General features: G+C 34.9%; 1 protein-coding gene across 1 annotated transcript; it reads left to right on the plus strand.

The window, feature by feature from the left end:
* Positions 1–8,460: 8,460 nt before the first annotated feature.
* LOC108138074 (gustatory and pheromone receptor 33a) lies at positions 8,461–10,982 on the plus strand. The gene is made up of 5 exons (XM_017260050.1): positions 8,461–8,539; positions 8,601–9,037; positions 9,406–9,807; positions 10,321–10,786; positions 10,846–10,982. The coding sequence occupies exons 1-5, from the start codon at positions 8,510–8,512 to the stop codon at positions 10,930–10,932; spliced, it is 1,422 nt and encodes a 473-aa protein (XP_017115539.1). The 5' UTR covers positions 8,461–8,509; the 3' UTR covers positions 10,933–10,982.
* The last annotated feature ends 11,854 nt before the right edge of the window (positions 10,983–22,836 follow it).

The following is a 22,836-nucleotide window of genomic DNA, read 5'->3' on the forward strand; positions in this document are numbered from 1 at the left end:
TATTATTAGTATACCGGCTTAAGATACTAATTGATGTACTCAAATCCGGACGTGTACACAACATTATGTACATTAAACAGCCAATTAAATTCCTACATGGTGCTTCACATGATTCTTCAGCTTGCAAGTCCTCATAATTTAGTTTGCTTGGAAGAGGGGTACTAACTGGATTGCAATCTTCCATTTTGAATTTCTTTAAGACATTTTTAATATATGCAGATTGACTGAGACAAATTTGATCATCTTTTCGATCAATTTTTATACCAAGGAAATGTCGTATTTCACATAAGTCAGTCATTTGAAACGTACTTGAAAGATAAGTTTTAAATTTAGACATACTTTCGGAATTACTGGTGGCAATTACCACATCGTCAACGTATAATAATATATATATATTTTTACTTATATCTCCCTTGTTTAAAATATATATACATCGGTCTACTTCTAGATTCTGAAATCCAAATTGTTTAAGTGCACTTTCAAAAACCTCAAACCAGCATCGCGCAGCTTGCTTAAGGCCATAAATAGCTTTATTTAGTTTACATACTTTATTTCCATCATACTGGTTTAAACCTTTTGGAACCTTCATATAAATTTCATCCTTTAAAGTTCCATTTAAAAATGCTGTTTTTACATCCATATGATGAATCAGAAAATTATATTGATTAGAAAATGCTAAAAGAAATCTGAAACTAGAAATTCGTGCAACAGGTGCAAAGGTCTCGTCATAATCTATCATATATTCTTGGGTAAAGCCCCTTGCTACCAGTCTTGCCTTATATTTTAGAAAATTACCATTTTCGTCTTGCTTTAAACTAAAAACCCACTTGCAATCTACTATGTTTTTATCCATAGGCCTTTGCACTAAGCACCATGTATTATTTACAAAATGAGAATTTAGTTCATCTTGAATGGCTTCCTCCCACAAGGTTCTGTCATCGCGAAATTTAATTTCCTCATATGTATTGGGAATATCACTTAAACACAATTGGGTATTCATAAGACATTTTTCTAAAAATCTATTTGATAATTTTGGTTTATCTTTATTTCTCTCACTGCGTCTGACTTGTTGATTTTCATTTTCTTGTATATTATCACCAGTTCCAACTACTGGATCGGTATTCTCGAGACAAGTGGAATTTTCATTTGAGTTTTCACCAGACTTTGAATCCATTGATTCATTCATTTCCTGTTATGGAAAAACTAACTCTTCATTCTCTCCAATTTGAGAATCATGACTTCTGCTAACATCATTATGTTTTACCACAGAGTCATTTTCATTTAAAGTCATAGATTTTATGCTTTTTTCGTCCACCACTACATCTCTAGCTATCACAAATTTTCTCGATTCCTCATTCCACAATTTATAGCCATTTGGCTCATACCCGACGAGTATAGTCTTGATCGATTTGTCATCAAATTTTCGCTTATGCACTTTATTTAGTGCGTATACAGTCGATCCAAATATTTTTAAATATTTTAATATTGGCTTCTTTTTATGCCACATCTCATATGGTGTTTTTCTTATATTTCCCAAAGCTCTACTTGGGGACCTATTAACTAAATAAGTTGCTGTTAAAACAGCTTCACCCCAAAAACTTTTATTAAGTTTAGTACAGTTAATCATAGAGCGAGCTTTTTCGGTGATTGTCCTAATCATCCGCTCTGCAACACCATTCAATTGTGGGGTATGAGGAACCGTTAAGTGATAGCTGATACCTTTTTCGACACAAAATTCACGCATTTCATTAGAGAGGTATTCCCTGCCATTATCAATTTATAGATTTACCATTTTTAAGTTGAAATGAGCCTCACTTTTTGCCACAAAGTCTTTGAATACAAAAAACATGTCTGATTTATAAGTTATTAGATATGTCACACAGTAATGTGTAAACTGATCAATAAATACTACATAGTAGTTTTTATTATCAATAGTTGAGGGCGTAATCGGACCACATACATCAGAATGAACTACGAACAATGGGCGGTCAATATTTTCTTTGTTTTTAGATTTTTCAAATTTTAGCCTAGATTGTTTTCCGTTAATACATGCCTCACATAATTCATTTCTATTTAGCTGTACGTTTTTTATAAGTTCAATATCTTCAAACAAGCTGTTTCGTTTAATTTCTAAGAATTTTCCTACACTAATATGACCTAACCTTTCATGCCACAAGCGATATTCTGCATCATTTAAAATTTTGGATGTATATACTTAACTATTTAAATAAAATTTCACAATCGGTACATTATATTTACATATCCCTTCAAATGCCAAGTTACCATTTTTGATTACTTTTATTCCATCCGGATTGAATTCGACGGACATTCCAGCATCTAGCATCTTCTTCACGGATAGTAAATTGTGCGGGATTTCCTTGCAGTACAGCACGTTTTGTAATGTAATGTTTTTTCCAGAACTGTTAAGGCTAACTAGTCCTTTCGCAGTAGCATACACAAATTCTCCACGCTTTGCAATCTCAATCGCCACACTTGGATTTATATTCTCATACTCGGAAAACAGAGTTATGTCGTTTACTATGTGATCTGACGCCCCTGAATCTAATATAAAATCTACGCCATCTATCTTTTCACTGGAATTAGCTAATTTCATCATAAATGCAAACGAGCGTTCTGGCTGCGTTGCTGTTGCCATCTGAGCCTGTCTCTCTCTAGCATTACTCTGGACATGAACATTCTGGTTGCCACCTGCCTGCCTTTTTAAGGAGAAACAGTCTTTCTTTATATGGCCTAATTTGCCGCAATGAAAACACTTCAACTTAGGCTTAGACTTATTCTGAAATTGTTTCTTCACAAATTTTGTTATTTTGTTTTTGTATGTGTTATCCCTAGGCTCTCGATTGCCTATAGCCTGCAACACTTTTGCACTTGTGTCCTTGCCAGCACCTTTTAGTTTAATTTCGTGATCTAGAAGCCGAGTCTTTACAAAGGCTAATGTTAAATTGCTCTCAGATAGAGTTTCTATCGCTGTTATTACCCCATCATAGCTAGTTGGAAGTGTTAGAAGCAAATGGGACACTTTGTCCATTTCATCTATCTTGGCTACCGCCGCAACTAACTCAGTAACCAAATCATCAAATAAACGAAAGTGGTTTACTAGCGGAGTATCACCCTTCAATTTTAAAGACAATAGTTGTTTGCGTAATGAAAGTTGAGATGCCAGACTTTTACGCTCGTAAATAGTATCCAATTTTTTAAAAATTTCCTTAGCCGAGTTCCCATTGTTGGCAAACACTAAAAAAGAGTCACTCAAGTATTCAATTATAAGACTCTTTGCATTTCTCTCTGCTCGCTTCACTTCCTCACTTTCCTTATCACTTGGTTCCTCATCAATTACTTTTATCAAATCGTTTTCCTCTAACAAAGCCCTGACTCTAAATTTCCATATGGAATACTTTTCCCCGTTAAAAGGTGTTATATTTCTCTTTCCCTTTTCCATCTTCCGAGAATAACTGTTCTTCTTTTCGGTTGCTATGCGCTTCTCAGAATTTTTTGTTGCTGGTCTGCTCTAACACTCGCACTGAAAAATGAAAAATGTGCGCCAATTTGGTGCGTCGTTATACATATATGTATATGTACGTTGTTCACTTATAAGCACAAATTTCAATAGTAATTATTTTGTTTAGACTTGATTTAAGTTTTAATTTGTTTCACTTTTTTTTTTTATTTCACTTTTATTATTCGGTAACAATTAAAGCATTTTTCTATAGCACTTAGCTGCAAATTGTGACTGGGCCCATAACCTATTGAATATATATAATTAATGTATATACAAACTCCAGGAACACACCAGCCCGATTTGCCAAATAGTAAAACACTTTAATTGTCTTTTTAGTTAATTTTTATTTCACAACCGCACGCTCTCGTTGTCTTCAAGTAAGTGGCAAGGGTACGCATGTGCATACAAAAGGAAACAAAAACGTTCTTTGAAAGAGAGGGAGAGAACAAAGAGAGGAGAGGGCTTTGCCTCTCTCTGAGATCTTCATTGTTCATCCCCTTCCCACACACACACCATGTGTATATGTATAAGTGTGACTTTTGGTATTCTCAACATTTTTTTTAAACTGAATGTAAGCATTTCGAAACACAAATTTCTAGCGAAAATCTCTTGAAACTCTTGTCAATTGAAAACTTGAAAACGATTTATAAATCACTTTTACCCTTAATGCTGTTGAATAAGTATACATTTTTCAAAATGCGTAATAGGCAACCATTTTTTTTCTATAATTATAATTCTTTGTCTAATATTTCAAAAATTTAAATCAACTACAAATTTGTCGTTGTAAAATTCAATTTAAATTTAAGTATCAAAATGCCCAAAAACCATTTAGATTTTTCAATTGGGTGAAGAACATTTAGATAAATTGAAAGACAGTGCTGATAAGTCTCGAGGGCTAAAAACTAAAATGGCACAGTTACCCAGTGGCCGACTACTAAACACTTTTTTATTCCAGCCAACTTGTAGCTCGAATTCAATGTGGCCCAGCCCCATCCTTGGCATTTGACATTTTAAAGTGAACGGCGTTGCACAGAAGCTGCAGGAACACTCCCAACACACCAGCGACTTGTTTACACAGAATTGTGGTGAAAAGCTTTCTCTGCCTTTCTCCGCGCTCGCCCCGTCTCTCTCACTCGCCTGCAGCTGTCTCTTTCGTCGCCTCGCTCGGGCTGGACACGTGGTGGGCGATAATGGTGGGAGGCGGCTGTCAACACCGAATGCTTGGTTATGAATGGCTTTTAATGAAATATTTATGTAACAAGCAATAAGAAGCACTTTTGGCTTCTGGACGGAAGCGAATGAGAAAGCAGCAATGCGGAATAGAAATGTAGAAAGAGACGGAGATAACATAAGAGCGTTGGAAATAATTGTTTGGCTAGTTAAGTTTGACGCAACGTTGAACTAAGATAAAGCAAACACATAAACGGGGAAACACACACTTGTCACACCATACAGCCGCGGTTAAATATGTGTATGTCCTTAAAAAAAAAAAAAAAACACTGAAATTTTGTTAGTTGCATTTTTCTTCGGGGAAGTCTTTATTTTAAGGTTCTTCATAAGTTACAATCATTTCCAAACATAAACAAAAACGTTTTAAATGCGGTGTTTATTTCTGTATTAACACAATAGATTAATAAATATATTTTAACGGTATAACACCTTTTAAATTAATCAAAGTTCAGTTTTCTCCAATAGCTGTTGGTAATCTCTTGTTTGATTTCCTTACACACTTACTATATCCTTAACCGCCATTGTACTTGAGTGAATTTATCTTAGTGTTTGTCGTAAACTTCCCTGACTGGTTGAGTTGCCAAAAGTCATTAACAGTCAACGACTACGTACCACAACAACAGGGAATGCACCCAAAACCAACAAATTGACAAATGCGGCAGGCCAAAGAAGAGCGGGAAAGTTGGCTGAACCTATCTCGGCTGATGTGTCTGATATGTCTGTGTCGCTCTACTTTCTCTCCCCCGGCTTTCATGTCACTGAGCCACCACAGGAAGAAGGATCAAATCGAATCAGCTTTAAAACGTTCAGGTATTATTTGGAAATTTGTTAGCATGATACAAATCTGATTCACTTTTTTGCCTTTTTAGGTAATTAACATTACAAAAGTATGCAAGTCATTAAATTAATTATTAAATTGTTATTATTGTAAGCAAGTAATATTTTTCCTTTTTTAAATTCCAATAAACGGGTTTAACAAAAACATATACTTAAATTAATTTTGTTAAGTTTTAATAACATTCAAATATACATTTCAAGACTTAGTTATTACCATGTAAAATCTGGTACTCTTTTTTATAGCAAACTTGACCCTTTCAAGTAGTTTGTTGTGTTTTAAATTTCTTCATTTTAAATTTAGAAGATTTAGATAGAAGATTTCTATCATTAAGAAGATAATTTTCTTGCTCATATTTTTATGAACACTTAAGAACCTTTAGCCTACGAATAACCTACCAAATGAGGGTCTCTCATAAAGCAAGTATGCGAAATACTTCAACACGCCAGTGAAACCCCAGGGGCCTAAAATAATTTTTGCCAGCCCACTTAGTTCGTTCCTTGGTTGAACAGGACCAAGATGTTCCACTTTAGCAGCACCCAAATCCAAATCCTAAATTCCCCCACAGCCAACTGAAGGAAGCAAATAACGTTTAGGCAAATCTTTGGGTAAAAATCTTGAGCAAACAAGCTCATTACAGGCAGCAAAATGCAAAAAAAAAGAAAAGCCAAAATAAGACCGGCAAAAGTTGTAAGCGAGGCAACTAAGTGTGCCACATTATTGAGTGACTTGGCTCCAAGGGGGCGTGGCAACGACTGAAGACCATTACGGTCACAGTTTATGACCGCAATTTTATTGATACCGCCAAGGGGAGCGAATACGAAACAAAATAAAGCAACCCAAATCGGGTAAATCCGAGAAGCCCCAAGGCATCTCAACGGATTGGCGACTATAAAGCGCAGTGGTAACACTTTCGAGAGTTCGCCAGCAGTGTTGGGCGTTTTTATTACGGACTCCACAGGCAATAACAATCACTACCAAGCACTACAATAAACTAATCTAATGTGCGCATCAAATTTGCATGCAGCAGGAGCTCAGCAGCGTTTTAAAAGACCTTTCTGGGAAATCCTTCGATGATAAGGCGTTGAGCAAAATACTCCTTTCGGGGCCGACATTCTTCACAGGCAAATATTAACAAGATTTGTTTCACAGTCATATGCCTAGAGATGGTAACATAGCCCGGCTAGGTAAAACAAATAATTAAATCCAAACCTAATAAAAGAAGTCACGCATGCAAAAACTGCAGGACTAATATGGCCAAATGTTCAAAAAATATAAACATTATTAAAGCGTTAAGAAGAAATAGTATTTACTACTAGTACGCTTTTTCCAAAACTCTAGAGGAATTTGAAATTTTTGTAATTTTGAAATTTTTTTAGTTTTGGTTAAATTATTTATACCTAATGCAGCGTGGCAATAATTTTTCCATCTCTAGAATATATTCATCCCGCCATTTCTGCGGTCCATGGGGCGTGCATGGGCATAAGTAAGATGCTCAGGACGTTCGTCCTTCGCTTTTCCCATTTCTCCACACAGTCCCTTGCTGAATATGTGTGCGTAAATGCTGGTTGGTGCGTGCCTCCGATGCAAACTCAATTATTAACTAAGAGGGCCAAAAGGCATACAGCAGGCGGCAAACACCTTACACGTTGCCATTGCCGTCTTGTTTTAGTTGTAACTGTTGTAAGCCCCATCAGCCCCCCTCTATCCGCACCCCCCCCTCTCCCAGCTCAATGGCCAACTCCGGGGAAATTTGCATTTTATCATTTCATGGCCTGGGCCCACATTCCCCCACCTTGCTGCGTCCCCTGTCGCCAGTTATTGCTGCCAGGAAGGGCTTTGCTTTTAATTGGTTTTCTGAGGCGAGAAACGTCTTAGCTAGTTGGCAAGACGAGGGTTAAGGGCGAAGGGGAGGAGGAAGGGTTGTTGTCGGTGTTGTCTTAGTTGTTAATTTAGTGTTAGGCGGCTCTAACTTATAATTGTTTAATTAGCAAGTAAAATACGGTGAAAATATGTGGAAATTATTAAATTTCAGGGACTCAAAACAAAGGCAAGGAAAGGAAAACGAGTGCCAGCAATGTGTGCAAATATCCTGGGAATTTACAGATGACAAAATCAATATATTAAAATCAATAGATTAATGGGTAATTTTTAAATACAGGGCTTTAAAAATAATTTAATTTGTGAACTGAGTAAGTTTAATAGATTTTTAAGCCATAATTTAAATAATGTTTCAACAGATTTCCAGTAGCTATCCTTAAAACAAATAACTTGCAGTGTAGACTAGCCAACAATGTTATTAATCCATAAATTACTTGATCAATTGTATAAGCACTCAAAAAAATTAGTATGAACTCAATTTATGAGTGTTCCGCTCAAGTTTATAAAGTATACAAATTTTTAATTATTTTTCCTATTGGTTCTATTACAAATTTCTGGAATCTTATAAATAAAAACAAAAAAAAAAACAAAACAAGGTCTCATAAACGCTTAGAAAAAAACAAATTTATACAATTCCCTTTGAGTTTTAGTGGTTTAAAAGTAAACACATTAACAAAATATTTCTTAATAATTTTTTATTAATTTTATTAATTTAATAAAAATATCATGTAAGCACAATAATATTCACAAGCCTTCACTCTTAATTTCCACTCAATAATTTCTCATGGTGCACAGTTCGGTTCACATTTAATAAGCTAAAAGCATTTTAGGCTCCCCTCTGAAGATATTTATCATAAACATATGCGCACTATTCTATACTGCCACTGTGTATAAGCGATTTCATTATGCCAACAAGTGAGTGAGTACATATGGTAAATGCTAACCCTTTTGGAGTTATAACCGACCAGTCAGCGGCAGTATAAACAGAACACTTCAAGGAAAAGGTTACCAAATAACGGAGTTCAATATAAAGCAAAATCAAAATGATTCAAATTATGAATTGGTTTTCAATGGTAACAATTGATTCGAATTATAAATAATTATATATCTAAACGACTTTTCTATATATTTCAGGTCATAGGCCTCATACCACTGAATCGCCAGCAATCGGAAACCAATTTTATTGTTGACTATGCCATGATGTATATTGTGCCTGTTTTGTATATAGCCTGTTACCTTCTGATTAACCTGAGTCAAGTTTTTGGGCTCTGTTTTTTGGACGCGTGCAATAGTGTTTGCAAATTGAGCAACCACCTCTTCATGCACCTGGGAGCCTTCCTATATCTCACTATTACTCTGATGAGCCTTTATCGACGCAAGGACTTCTTCCTGCAGTTTGACGAGCGATTGAACGCCATCGACGCTGATGTCCAGAAATGTCAGCGGCTGGCGGAAATGGACAAGGTGAAGGTCACCGCGGTGAAGCACAGTGTGATCTACCACTTCACCTGGCTCTTCCTGTTCTGCGTTTTTACCTTTGCCTTGTACTATGACGTAAGATCCCTGTATCTGTAAGTATTCCTGTTTAACCTCTATACCCCAATGCTTAAAATTCATATATTTACGAGTTTTTATTATTGTTCGATTTGTAACAAATAACTTCCACTCAATACAAAAATGGTTTCACATGAATAATTATTTGATTTTGAATTATAATTCAACAAAGTTACAACTTACAAACAAAATAATTGTTTTCAAAAGGTAAAATCGAGAATGCCAAACTCTTAAATCGAAAACTAAATATTATATATGGAATGGGTGGATTGATAATTATTATGCAATATTTGATATTACTGCATAAAAACTCAAACGCGACCATCGATGGCCAATTTTACAGCTCTTTAACTTTAGCCAAATTTTCCGCATTTTCCGCCAACAGCACCTTTGGTCACTTTGCCTTTATTCCGTTCATGGTGTCCAGTTTCCCGTACTTGGCCGGCAGCATCATCCAGGGCGAGTTCATCTATCATGTGTCGGTCATTTCGCAGCGCTTCGAGCAGATTAACATGCTGTTCGAGAAGATTAATCAGGAGGCACGCCACCGCCACGCCCCCCTCACCGTGTTCGATATCGAGAGCGAGGGCAAAAAGGAGCGGAAGACCATAACGCCGATTACGTCCATGGACGGCAGGACGAAATTTGGCAATGAGCACAAGTTGGCCGGCGAAATGAAACGCCAAGTGGGCCAACAAAAGAACGATGACGACGAAATGGACACCAGCAACGGCGAGGACGAGGATGATTTCGATTATGACAATGCCACCATCACCGAAAATACAGGGTAAGAGGGAAAACGATTTGGCGGCTAAGGTTTCACAATAGAAACGTTTGATTAATGGTTACAGCCGTTGTTTGGTTACCAGTTTTTCTTAGCATTTTACATTTATATAAAAAGACAACTATGAGATACTTATTTACTTTTAGCAGAAATAATAATGTTCATTAACTTCTTTAAATACTAGAAAGGTTAAATCGTTCAATGATTTAAATCGATTACAACAAATTCATTTTAAATATACATATTATTATGTTTAAGGGTCAAATTTAAAACAATTCTGGCACTTTTGCCGGAGAACCAATGCACTGGGCAATTTATAATATACAGTCTGATTTAAGCTCCTTTGTTTTTGTGTTGTTTTAGTTGAGTTGATTTTATTTGATTTAACCAAGAAATTCAAACAAACTAGCAACCAAATCTCCATTATTACCCGATATGATTATAAAAATACAGCCTTTAATTAATAAAAGTCTGATAAATTTCTATAAACTTCTAAATTAATTTCTTTAAAATTAGAAATACCTCGGAGGCCAACTTACCAGATCTCTTCAAGCTGCACGATAAAATCCTGTCGCTCAGCGTAATTACAAATGGCGAGTTTGGTCCACAGTGTGTACCCTATATGGCGGCCTGTTTTGTCGTGAGCATTTTTGGGATTTTTCTGGAAACCAAGGTCAACTTTATAGTCGGCGGAAAGAGTCAGCTGCTCGATTATATGACCTATTTGTATGTGATTTGGAGCTTTACCACCATGATTGTTGCATATATTGTGCTTCGACTCTGCTGCAATGCCAATAATCACTCGAAACAATCGGCGATGATAGTCCACGAGATAATGCAGAAGAAACCGGCCTTTATGCTAAGCAACGATCTCTTCTACAACAAAATGAAATCGTTCACACTTCAGTTTCTTCACTGGGAGGGCTTTTTCCAGTTCAATGGCATAGGATTATTTGCCCTGGACTACACTTTTATTTTCTCGGTGAGGATTTGGGTGCATACACCTTTAATTTCGGTGAACTCATGCGTTTTATTTTTCAGACTGTAAGTGCAGCCACATCCTATTTGATTGTCTTGCTGCAATTTGACATGACTGCAATTTTGCGCAACGAGGGCCTGATGTCGTAAAGCGCCCAGTCAAACTCAATTACAAAGTTTTTTAAATTTAACTTTTTATCCCTTATTATGTCCCCCTTTTATTGAAACAATCTGTGAAAAAATGTTTGGAAAAGTCGAACAGAAAACACTCTACTAAAATTAAAATTAAAATTAAATTTATTGATGTTAATATATATATGTTGCTACAATTTTAAATTAAAATATCATAATAACAAACAAAATTATTTGCTTTTTATTTTTAAATATGAAATCCAATTGCTTTTTGCCAATTTAATACTTAGCTTTAGAAAGGGAATACTAAAGCCTTAGTCTTTTTGTAAAATGAGAAGAACTTATATTTTACATTCGATCAGATCTGCTGTGTAAATTTTACCTGTTAAAATATAGGGACAACCAATAAATTTGAAAACCATTTCCGCCATTTACCAGCCAAACATTACCTCATAAATCACTCAGCCCAAGATAACATTTCAGAGAACCCAAAACGAACTGCAGAGTTAATCTACAAGGGAACGAAGGCTTCTGTTAGGCTCCGTAATAATCGCATCATCCAACACTTTGGACTCCCCGTGAAGAATGCCAAAAGAGGAGTGAAGCTTGGCACCAGAGGTTACTAACGCAATTTCTGTCAAATGTCAATTGAAAACCCGATTTGCGAGTCATCAGTCAGGGCCTCTTTTCCGCCCCAGTCCACAGTTTGCGGCCATCAAACGGAAGCCAGAAACGAGGGGAAAATTGAAAATAGGGACGAGAAACGATGCTTGGCGGCAAAAAAAAGAACATGAAGCAATTTCCGCTTTCAATCACGTTTAGTGCAGCGGAAATGTGAGCAGAAATATGTTTTCCCTCCCATTTTGTATGCAAATTATTCGATAGTAATGAGGTTAGATGGTAAACTGCATCACGATTTCCTTGATTCTATTGTCACAAAAAATAGGGCAAATTGACCTCCTAAGTTTAGCAAAGAAACGCGATTAATTACCATTATATGCAAAGAGTATTCAATTTAATTGATTTTTTTGTCACACTTTCCGTCTCTTTTTGTTACACATTTCCCAGCTAGACATACTGCGTGTCTGACATTACACAATTTATTAATGCACTGAAAAGATTCAGAAAGGCTTACACTTGCAATCAATAAAAAATTTTAATTAAAAAACTTATTCAACAATTTTGTATTGCAATATACCTAGGAAATTTCAATATATAGAAAAATGTGTAAATAATAATCTGTTTTATATACGAAACACTATGTTCTTGCATGATTATTATAACCCTTTAAAATTACCATTGAAATTTTATGTGAAAATATGGTATCTTTTTAATTATAAGTTATACTTGGTATGGTTTTTGCTATCTGTTTGGTTTCAATGTCTACAAGAACACATCCTGAACATGTAAATCAATATGTGGCTCGATTGACTCGTTTGCACACGAGCCCTCCATGGAGGAGAAATAAATAAAGAGCCACAGGGACCTGGGGAGACAGGGGATGAAATGTGGTTGTCCTGGCCACACAAATGGCTGGAAACAGAAGCAACAGGCAACACACATATTACCTGCAAATTACGTCAACTGTTGCTGGCAGTCTTTCTGGGACATGGCTAGATACAAGGGGTCAGCTTCGCTAAGGTAAGAGTAAGGGAGGTCAAAACCAGAGTAGGTTAAAGCCAAAATGGTTTGCTTTTCAACGAAATGAGAACGGTACGAAATCCCAGTGGAATAAGATCCAGGCTAGCTTAAAGAATATTCGCTTAAGCTTAAGGCTTAAGATTAAATACTTCAAAATAACATTATATATCATTAGCTATATTTAATTTTAGCTTAATATGCAAGAATACATTTTGTTTGAAAATAAAATAATAATTATCCTTGCGTTTTATATATTAGGGAAAGGTTACAAGGCCAATGAAAGTCCATTCAAAGACATAACAAGTCCAAAGTTTGGTATAATATAGTTCTATTAAAGTATTGCTGATAAGTATGCTACATGTTTTTTAAAACCCGATTAAAATTCACAATAAATATTAAAACTAAAAATAATTTATCTATAAGCCCATTTGTTTGTTCCTTTATAATGGAAGACATTTTCGAGTTTTTAGGGTATCCATATCGAATAATTTTTTTTTTATGTGAAGAGTACAGCATCAGCCACGTGACCCCATCAAGGCAATGTGAAATGTCACAGCACTTTTAAGGGTTCATTTGGTCGGAAGTGAGTTTTATACTGAATCGCTTGATGCAGTGGCTATGCAGGAAATATAGAGGGGAAGAAAAGAAACAAGCAGACAAATGCCAACAGGTTGTTGCTATTGTTGAGTAATTGAGACTAAAAATGTAATGGTTTTTTGGGGAAAATTCATCAAACGACCTCCCAGTGGGTCCACCATTTAAAAGTGTTGACTGAATTTTATTTATAAATCGTTTGGGGTCAGCTTCTGTATCGACCTAAATTAACACATTTTTTATTCGGTTAGTTTTAAAGAATTCGGTAGTATTTGATTTACATGTGGTGAAATAGAAATATTCTTAATTTATAAGATAACTAATATTAAATTTTATAGTGATGTGCTTGTAACATTTATTTTAGATATTATTAAATAATTTTAAAACAAGAAAGTAAGCAACGGAAAGCCATTGCAAAAATTAAATATTATTTATTTAAAACAAAACAGTGAGGCTATGGCGATTTATCACTACACTGTATGATAAAAGTCTCCCGATCTTAATTTTGTAATATTTTATCTTAATTTATATTATTAAAATAAAAATATAGAAATTTAAAATTGATAAAAAATATTTGTTTCTAACGTTCAATTGAGAATGTAGCTACGCTAATTTTAGATATTTGAATTGTCCATTGTATCTTGAAACAATTATAAACATGTTTTTTTTTAATAAGAATGTTGGAGTATTTAGTTTTATTTGTAAGTAGCGTTCAGGATTAAGGATGTAAATTGATGTATGCAAATTTTTGACATTATCATGACAACACTGACACAAATCGAAAGCTTTCACACTACAGGTGTCTGTCCGAGCGAGACAGAATCGCCAAACAGAGACAGGTGGCAGCAAAAAAGAGCAAGAGAGAGAGCCGAGCGACAAGTGTGGTGAATTTGCCAACATCCTTGAGAACGCAGTCACCCTTGGCCAAGCGCAGGCAAATTGTGCGAGGACTGCGTGGCGAAATCAAATCAAACTGATAACAGACGAGCGAGAGAGAGAGGGCGAGGGCTGCCGGGGGGAAAAAGATGACGAGAGAGCGAAAAAGCACGAGACCAACTTTTCCTTCAGCAGGAGCCACGGATAACGGGACAGTTCGTGGCGGAGTTTCGAGTGTGTCGGTTGTGCCCTAGCGGAATGACGTTTTAAGAGAGCCTATGTATGCGAGAGTGAGTGAGTGGGTGTCAGCCTCAGTGGCTTGTGTTGTTGTTAAGGAAAACGAAAGTTTCTGTGCGGCGCTTTGAAACCCAATGTTTAAGAACTAAAGAAACCAAAATAACAAAAAATTAAATTTTTATACGTTCTTAAACTTAAACCTTGAAAAACCAAAAAAAAAATCGGCAAAAAGAAAGGTTAGCTAGTGTAAATATTAAACAAGTACCCAAGCTAAAACTAATACAATTTAAGCAAATAGGAATAAAAAAAAATTGTTTTGATACGACCTCTGTTGAATAACCAAGAAGAGCAGACTGCGCAGTTTGGCGCCGTGTGGGCGTCTGCCCAAAAAACAAGAAGTTAAACAGCAGAAAAAATAAGAAATACATAAATTCCACATAGACAGAAACGGTGTGTCTGACTCTGACTTTTATTTACAGGTTGTTTTGGGGCGCTCTGTTGAACTCAAGAATTTCGCAAGCTTTGCATTAAAGTCTAGGATCACATGTTCGAAATATAAGTTTTTACTTTCATTGGCCTTACTCAAAGTTTCAATTTCTTTATTGAATAAATTCAAATACATTGGGGTGATGATTTTTAAAAATATAATTGAGAAAAAACATTTTATTTTAATTTTAAGTGTGTTTTTAAAAGGTTTAAAGGATTTTTATATACTTTTTATAATAAAACTTCTAAAACAAAAATAATGTTGAATAATGAGACCCCAAAAACTATATCAACAAAGCCATTTTATGAACCCCTCTTTTTGGATAATGGTGACCAACTGTAGCTCATTTTAAAGAATTCATTTCCATAAGGGTTAAATTAAATTTATTATAAACAATTGTGTTTTATACCACATATTATAGAAAGAAGTTATCTTCCTCAATAGTTCAATTTTTTGAAAAGTTTTTTTTTGCTTTTACCGCAGCGGAAGTCCTTGTAATTTTCCCTATAACAAACTTCACTGTTTTTAAGAGCATTCAAAATTCTGGATGCCAAAAAAGAAAGTGTTTTTACTGGTTTTGCCAGCATTTGTTCGTCTTCTTATTCACGTCTTGCTTTCACTTGGTCATGAAAATCAAAGTCCCCCGACTACCGCGTCAATGTATTGGCCCCATCTGTGTGGATTGGCCCTGGGTGAGTGTATATACATACGCGTGTATAATATAGGGGAGTTTGTTGTGGGGGCGTGAAAAGTTTGTCTTCCTGTTTGAGTTGCGTATTTGGGCGCCATTTCAGCATTCCGCTTTTTATTTACTACAAATTGCTTTGCATTTTTGTTCCATTTCTCCTTCAGTGTTATTTTGCCTTTTTCTTATTTTTTTTTTTTTTGTCTTATTGCGTTTAATGCGCTGTTTTCAATTTGTTGAGATATAAAATTTACATCCCACTCACACCACGGCCGAAGCCATGAAAAATTGTAATTAACTTTGCTGCCGACGGGCAAACCGATGAAAATTTCCGCACTAATGAGGCGGCAACAGGTTCCTCGGCAGCTTCAATTAGGTTTTTAATTAGCGACAGTTCACGGCTATATTCATAAATATATCAGCTCAGCTGCTGGCAATTTACAAAGTACTAACCAGCAAATAAATTCCTCGCGAGCTTTGCCGCTGGCAAATTTTGAGTGTATTTAAAAGTTTTTTGCTCTATCAGAAAGTTTTTGCCCAACTTTTCTCCGTTGTCCTTGTCGGCTGTGCGAAACTTTCAGTTCCATTCATTATTAACGATAATATGTGCTCAGCTCCACTGATGCTTAGTTAAGAAATGCTGGCATTTGCAATTAATTGCAAACTACCTGTAAAGTGCAGGAATGTGATTTTTGACTGGGAAGAATTCTTAAATAAAACATCTTAGTTATGAATCGGTTGTAACCAGACCAACTGGAGTGAACTTTTAAAACTGTCTTTCAGTGTTTAATTTTTATTGTAAATAGCGTTCGGAAAGCCGCCACAAAAACAATGGTTATACAAAATGTCGCTCGATATTTGTAAAGATTAAACAACTTAAAACAATGAATGTAAATTGTAAAGTGTAAATTTTAACAATGTAAAATATTTGGAGATATATTTATTTATCAGCCAGAAGTCTAAAAGTTTTTTATAAAAGAAATTTGTTCTCTTAAAAAAAAGTTGACACAATCTACAAATATTTGTTACACTTCTATGAATTTTAAGCCAATAATAAACTCAGCACAAATTACGCATAAACTCAATAAGCAAACAAAACATAACTTGAAATAATGCCAATTTCAACAGTAACGAGCCAAATCTACGCCCACACACATTTAAAAGGTTGACAATGGTAAATACCATTTCCAAAATGTATTCAAATATTTGTGTACCCATAGAAGTAAGCAGCTCCACACCAAATTGAATAGCCCAAAACAATAAAAAAAACGTTGGAAGTGGAAGAATATAATAGAGTGAAAATAACAAAGGCAGTGATAACTAACACAAAGAAATCAAATAAATAAAACGATACGAAAAAATATAAAAGGAAGAAAAGCTGTCTTTGACTTTAAAGAAGGCAACGAAAAGTCAGAGTCATGAATTGAGCTTCGGGTAAAGGAGGTAAGTTAATAGAAATAAGAAAAGTGATGAGTTTTTCGATGACTCTCATCTTATGCAATCGATAAAGCAGGCCACTAACAGCAATTGTTGTATAACAAAGTTATATTAATATTAATATACATCGTAATTGTAGGTTTATTCGATGAAGTTATCTTATAAAACTCCAGCTCTTTTCTCCAGGTCAGGGTTTAAACAGCCCACAACCATTTTTTCATATTCACAAAAATAGACAACTAACCCAATTCAAGCAGCTACCCTAAGTATGGAATCATCATCAAATGTATTATCAAAATGAGAGCCTCAACCACCCCTCAAGAGATTTAAATTTAGCCCAGGCCCCAGGATACATAGGTATATATAATTTGGATGGAGTATATGCCAAATTATTGTACATAATTGAATCCGTTAAATTATTTACTCGATGAGTTTTTGGGGTTGCAGAAGAGGAGACCTTTTAGCCACTCGATGGTCCCTTAAAGTCCGCAAAGTGTAATAAAATTAAATGGCTTTAAGTCTTAGACTTGGCGAGAAAGCATGTTACAAATGCTTTGCATAAATATTGATGGATTTTAGCGAGCTTGTGTGTATGCGTTCGTTCACCTTCTTTTCCACTTGAGACTAAAATAAATATTCAGGGCTGTGATCCTGGAGAAAACATTGAACCACCAGACTCAATCTTTAGTATAATTTTGCATACCAATGATCCGAATTATACCTTTTAAAATCAAACAATATGCTTCTTTTATGATTATTCCAAATTTACCGCATTTAATATAACCAGTTGCAATCAAACTAATGCAATAATATCTGACACGAATAATTCACTTTATTTGCAAAATTCAAGATTAATTCCCAACGTTCCATAAATTTCATTTTAATCGCATTAAGTCATTCTGCCTGTCATCAATTGAGAATCGCTAGTGGCTACAGTTGATAATTGTTTGATGGCAAAATTAGAAAAAGGGGGAGCTTTAATTGAAAATAATTATTTAATTGAAGTTAACAAGTTGAAAATTTGTAGAAACAGGCTTTATAACTTATTGGTCATATCTGAGTCGGTAAATAGATATTTAAACGTACATAGTAATTTAGTGGCAAATGTTCTTTGCCATCTTGTCCCGTTACAATGGCTATTTTCTAAGTTTCCGTAAGATTTAACATCATGATTGAGTGACTTTATGCAACAGTTAAGTGGGACCTTAATTTTTTGCTTGGTTTAATTCCTTACTAAACAAATTTACAAATGCAAACTCATGTCATAATAATGAATAACAGAAAATCTTCTCAAGTCACTGTTTCCCGTATAAAGTTAAATCGTAGCCCTTTAATTAAAGAAAACCTAGTTTGCTTGGATTAAGTATATGGCAGCCTTTATTCGCTTTTCCACATCAATCATAGCTCTCGATGGCCGATGATAATGCCCTACCAGCTGACAAGGAATGAAAAAATGTAAGGAGATGGGAAAATAATAAACCTAGCAAAGGCCATATGTGTGTATACGAACGTATGGGCGTGAGTGTTTGTGCATTTGTGCTGGTAGTCTGCTTGTGTTCTTAAGGCTTATTAGCTGCTTATTCATTTCCCGGCAGAGTTTACCCTGGTGTTAAACATACTCGTCAGTAAAGAATAAAAAAATAAATAAGAGCCACATGGTTCCACCAGGCATCGACAATAAATATTAATGACTTACGAAATTAATAGATATTTAAACAAATGTAACTTCCTGATGGTCTCATGAAATTGTTATTTAATCGCCACGTAAAGAAACAGTCAACACGAACCCTCAAACTCCAGCTCAAATGACTTATATTAGCTTTCTTTATTATGTGCCGATTGTTTTCTCCCAATGACAAAGTGGAATAACAATGTTATTGGCCTGTCATCATGGGCCGCAATGAAAAAAAAACAATAATCTAAATGGACAAAGCTATGTAACTCTTAATTGTTTACATATTTAATGAAACAAGGTGGCAAAAATAATTAGTTAATTGAACATATTTTCGTAGTTGTTAAAAGGGCAACAAGTAATAATATATTTAATTGTGCACCTTTTATTTTAGAATAGTTTTAATGTAATGTGGGCTCATTTCATTTAAATTAAATTTAATATTTTAAAGGCCGTTTCTGAAAGTGTTATTTTAAAATCTGAATTATAAATTATACCCTGGCAGAGGGTATTATAGTTTTGTATATAAATTACTGCGTTGTTTAAAATGATTTGCAACGCTTTTAATTATTATTTACCGCATAACCATTATAAGAAAAACACATTGTAATGATTTACATTTATGGTTAACTTTGCTGAATAAGTTGTGATCTAAATAAGTAAATTAATTCAGCAATTAGCGATGCAAGGGAACTCCAAAAAACAATCATAAAACAACTGAAAACCGAGCCACAGCCACTGCTAATGAATAATCCTCGGTGCCCTCAATTCCAACTTTTCTCATTACTCAAATCTATATATATATATCTGCATTTTATTCCCTACACAAGGCAAAGAACTAAATACCGACAAAGTGAACAAAAATGGTTTGTCTAAAACCCAGAGCAAGGGGCGTGGCATCCAGAAGGGCGTGCATTTTTGTAAACTGTTTGGGCAGATTCATTTGCATTTCCCAGTGGGCGTCCAGGGGCGTGGCCCAAAAGTCAAACGCCAAAGAGTTGCCTTCAAACAGAAACAAATTTGCGCTTCCATTTTAATTTTGCTTGCCTTCTACACACTGACGTTGGAAAATCCTTTTAAAAGTGCCAAGAAGCTGTTGCAAACAAGCCAGTCTTCTGTCCCTAAAGGCAGCTTCTGCATTTAATGGTCGCCAAAGTTTGAAACGTGCGAAAAGTGGAGAAATTAATACCAATGTTGGGTACTTCGAAACATTGAATTTCGGCTTTAAAGAAATTTTAAATAAATATTTTCTTTAATTGAGAAAAGGGGTTTTAGGATGCCATTTTTAAGAAAAACTATAGATATATACATCTCTCTATTATGTGTCCATTTGGTTAAAAAAAAAAAACATTTAATAAAATCAAACAATAAAAACATATTAGTAACTGCAGTTTTCGGAAAATTATTTACCTTATCTCTAAATCAAAAAAGTTGTTCAAGGCTGAAATAAAGTAATTTTTCACGATTGATCCTCATTCTTTCGTTTTAAAAAACTTTTTGCCAAAGCGACGACTGCACTTGAGTTGTGGTGGTGCTGCAGTTGAAGTACCATAAAGTTGAGTCATTACGTTTTATAGCCACACTCTTACTTTTGGCTTCTCTCCCTCCCCTTACTTTATACTTATTGTCAAAGCATCAAAAGCACAATTAACCACAGTTTTGTTATTGTAATTTTATAGCATTGCTTGTTCGACATTTAATTACACTAATTTATATGCAAACTGCAGTTGACACGGCGACAGCGACGATGGCGACACTGAAGCTGTCGTCTAACGAAGACTCTTTCATGCTTTTTACTTAAATATATATTTGGAGTCCTTTGAACCACATGTAATTTGCATATATGTAACTTGTAATTGTATTATTCAGCTGTCGAATGGATATGTCGTTATAAAATTAAATATACCATACATTTAATCTTTATAGTAAGGTAGCTTAAAAGCATCCAGACTAGTTTCAACCAAAACAATTGCTTGGCTAACTGTTTATTTTATATATATTTATATATTAAATGTACCATTAAATTTTTAAGCAATTTAAATTAAGATAGGAATTTACAAAAAGAATTTATACATTTTATAAGTACAAAATAAGTTTTTTCATGTTCTTTTTCGTGAAACGAAAATAATTCAGATCTCGCTATGCCGAAATATTTTCAGTTTTTTTACTTAGCATTACCCAGCTTTGTGGACTCCTTCTCCTTGTGTATACTATACTATAAAGTATACTATATATAATATTTATGACGTAAGGGCAATGCAATGTCAAAACCTCCTTCCCGCCCAGCGCCTCCAGCCTTCTGGGTAAAGACATCAAACGCAGCTGCTCCTGAATTCCGTGCTATTTCAGCTGCTTGTACTAAGTCTTTTTTAGTGGGGCTCCCCTTTTGGCCGCCCACTACTTTTTTCGCATTCGTTCCGCCAGTTTCAAGTTTTGTTCTTCAGTGCATTTTTTCACATGACATGCGTTTAAAAGAGCCGAACTAGAAAAAAGGAAAAACAATAAAATGCGAGTAAAACGAGCAGAGACAAAATTTGTCAACATGTTTATAAGTTTCTGTATTTTTTCCATTTTCGTTGTCACTTCTGTTGCTGCTTTTTAGAAAAATATTGTACATTTGGCTTTTGGTCTCACTGTTGCGGTTGTCTATTTAGCTGGTTTGTCTGTTTTTGCAGCATCTTGTTAATATTATTATTGCTTTTCTGAATGAGTGTACTGGACTCTGGTTTCAATTGACCTTCATAAGTGCTTAGCAAAATGACATTGGCACTGGTTTCAGTGGAACAAAAGATGCCACATGACAGACCGCTAGGATTCTGATTTTGTTCAAATTTACTTTCCAAAAATAGTTATGTTAGGGAGGAATGGTTACTATATATAGGATTAATTAACTCCATATTTGAAAAATTCAAAGCACAGCCATTAATAGTTACTCAACAATTTATTGCGTTACTAAAAAATTATAAATGCCTTATCAGATAAATTTGAAATAAAAACAATACTTAATGTGGAAGTATAAGTACATAACAAATAATAAATATATGATGTTAGTTTAGGCTAACTAGTTTTCATAGTTAAATAACTTTGTTATAAAATTAATAAATTAATTTATCAAAACATAAATATTTAACTAAGATAATTTTTTAGTGTACAACTTTTCAACGATCTGCATTTTTATTTTTAAGTATTTTTTTATCGACGATAAGTTTAGTGCATCTGCTTTTAAAGTTGCCATTAGTGCCAGCTGCAATATTGATATGCTGTTGCTGCTATCTCGGTTGATGTCACTTGATGTTTCTACGACACTTTCTGTTGCCTTTCGACTTGTTTGCCTTAAAGGCCACAGGAAAAACACTTGCACCTGTCCAAAGTTGCAGACATGAAAGTAAACTTTTGTTAATGGAAACGGGTTAAATTACTTCCTCATTTGAGGAAAAACGCAAACAAACTTTGAGCTCTTTGCCAGTCTTCCCACTTCCTTGCTTCCTGGCCAGTAGCTTTATTTTGGGGACCATGGGGCTGGCTTTCATCGCATAAACTATATCTATGCCTTCTGGGACCTTTTCATAAGCACGTTTTTATCTGCTTTACACATTTGTGCGTCTCTTAAAATGGGAACAGTGCTTGGGGGAGGGTCAAGCGTCCTTTAAGCCCCATTTAGGGATCGCTAGTAAAAAGCTCCTTTCATTCACTCCGCTCCCTCAGCAATTGTGCGATTTAGTCACATTCTGCTGATTTTGTCAGTTTTCTTTGTCATTGATTTTCGATCATAATAATTTCATGTGCTTTATGTGCCGGAAAGTGCCCGCTAAACAGGACGACAAGCATCTGGCAATCCATTGCAATGCATTTATCCCGCTCATAAGCGATGATTTCAGCTCTGCAATGATTTGATTTTTTTTTTGATTTTTTGTTTGCCTCCCATTTTCCTCTTGCCGACCATTCTCAATTCGCTTAGCTTATTGTGAGTTTTCCTTTTTATGACTTTATATTGTTATCTATTTCCCTGTATATTTTCGGAGCTGATTTGATAAATGGTAATTTAGTTAAGAGGTTAGGTCATCTATAGAGAAAATGGAATTTAGATATTACAGTATTATTAAGCCCAATTAAACTGACTTAAGCAATAGCCTGTAAATAATGCCTAATAAAACTTAAATTCTGCTACTTACAATTATTGCAATTCAAAGGCTTAAAAATGTACTTGACTTTTTATTAAGCATACCAACATTAAAAGATTCCTTGGCAGTATATTTTTGATTTTGCTAGTTTATCATATTTCTGATATAATCC

Source organism: Drosophila elegans, unplaced genomic scaffold (genome assembly GCF_018152505.1).
Source record: "Drosophila elegans isolate 14027-0461.03 unplaced genomic scaffold, ASM1815250v1 contig_814, whole genome shotgun sequence".
NCBI lineage: Eukaryota > Metazoa > Arthropoda > Insecta > Diptera > Drosophilidae > Drosophila > Drosophila elegans.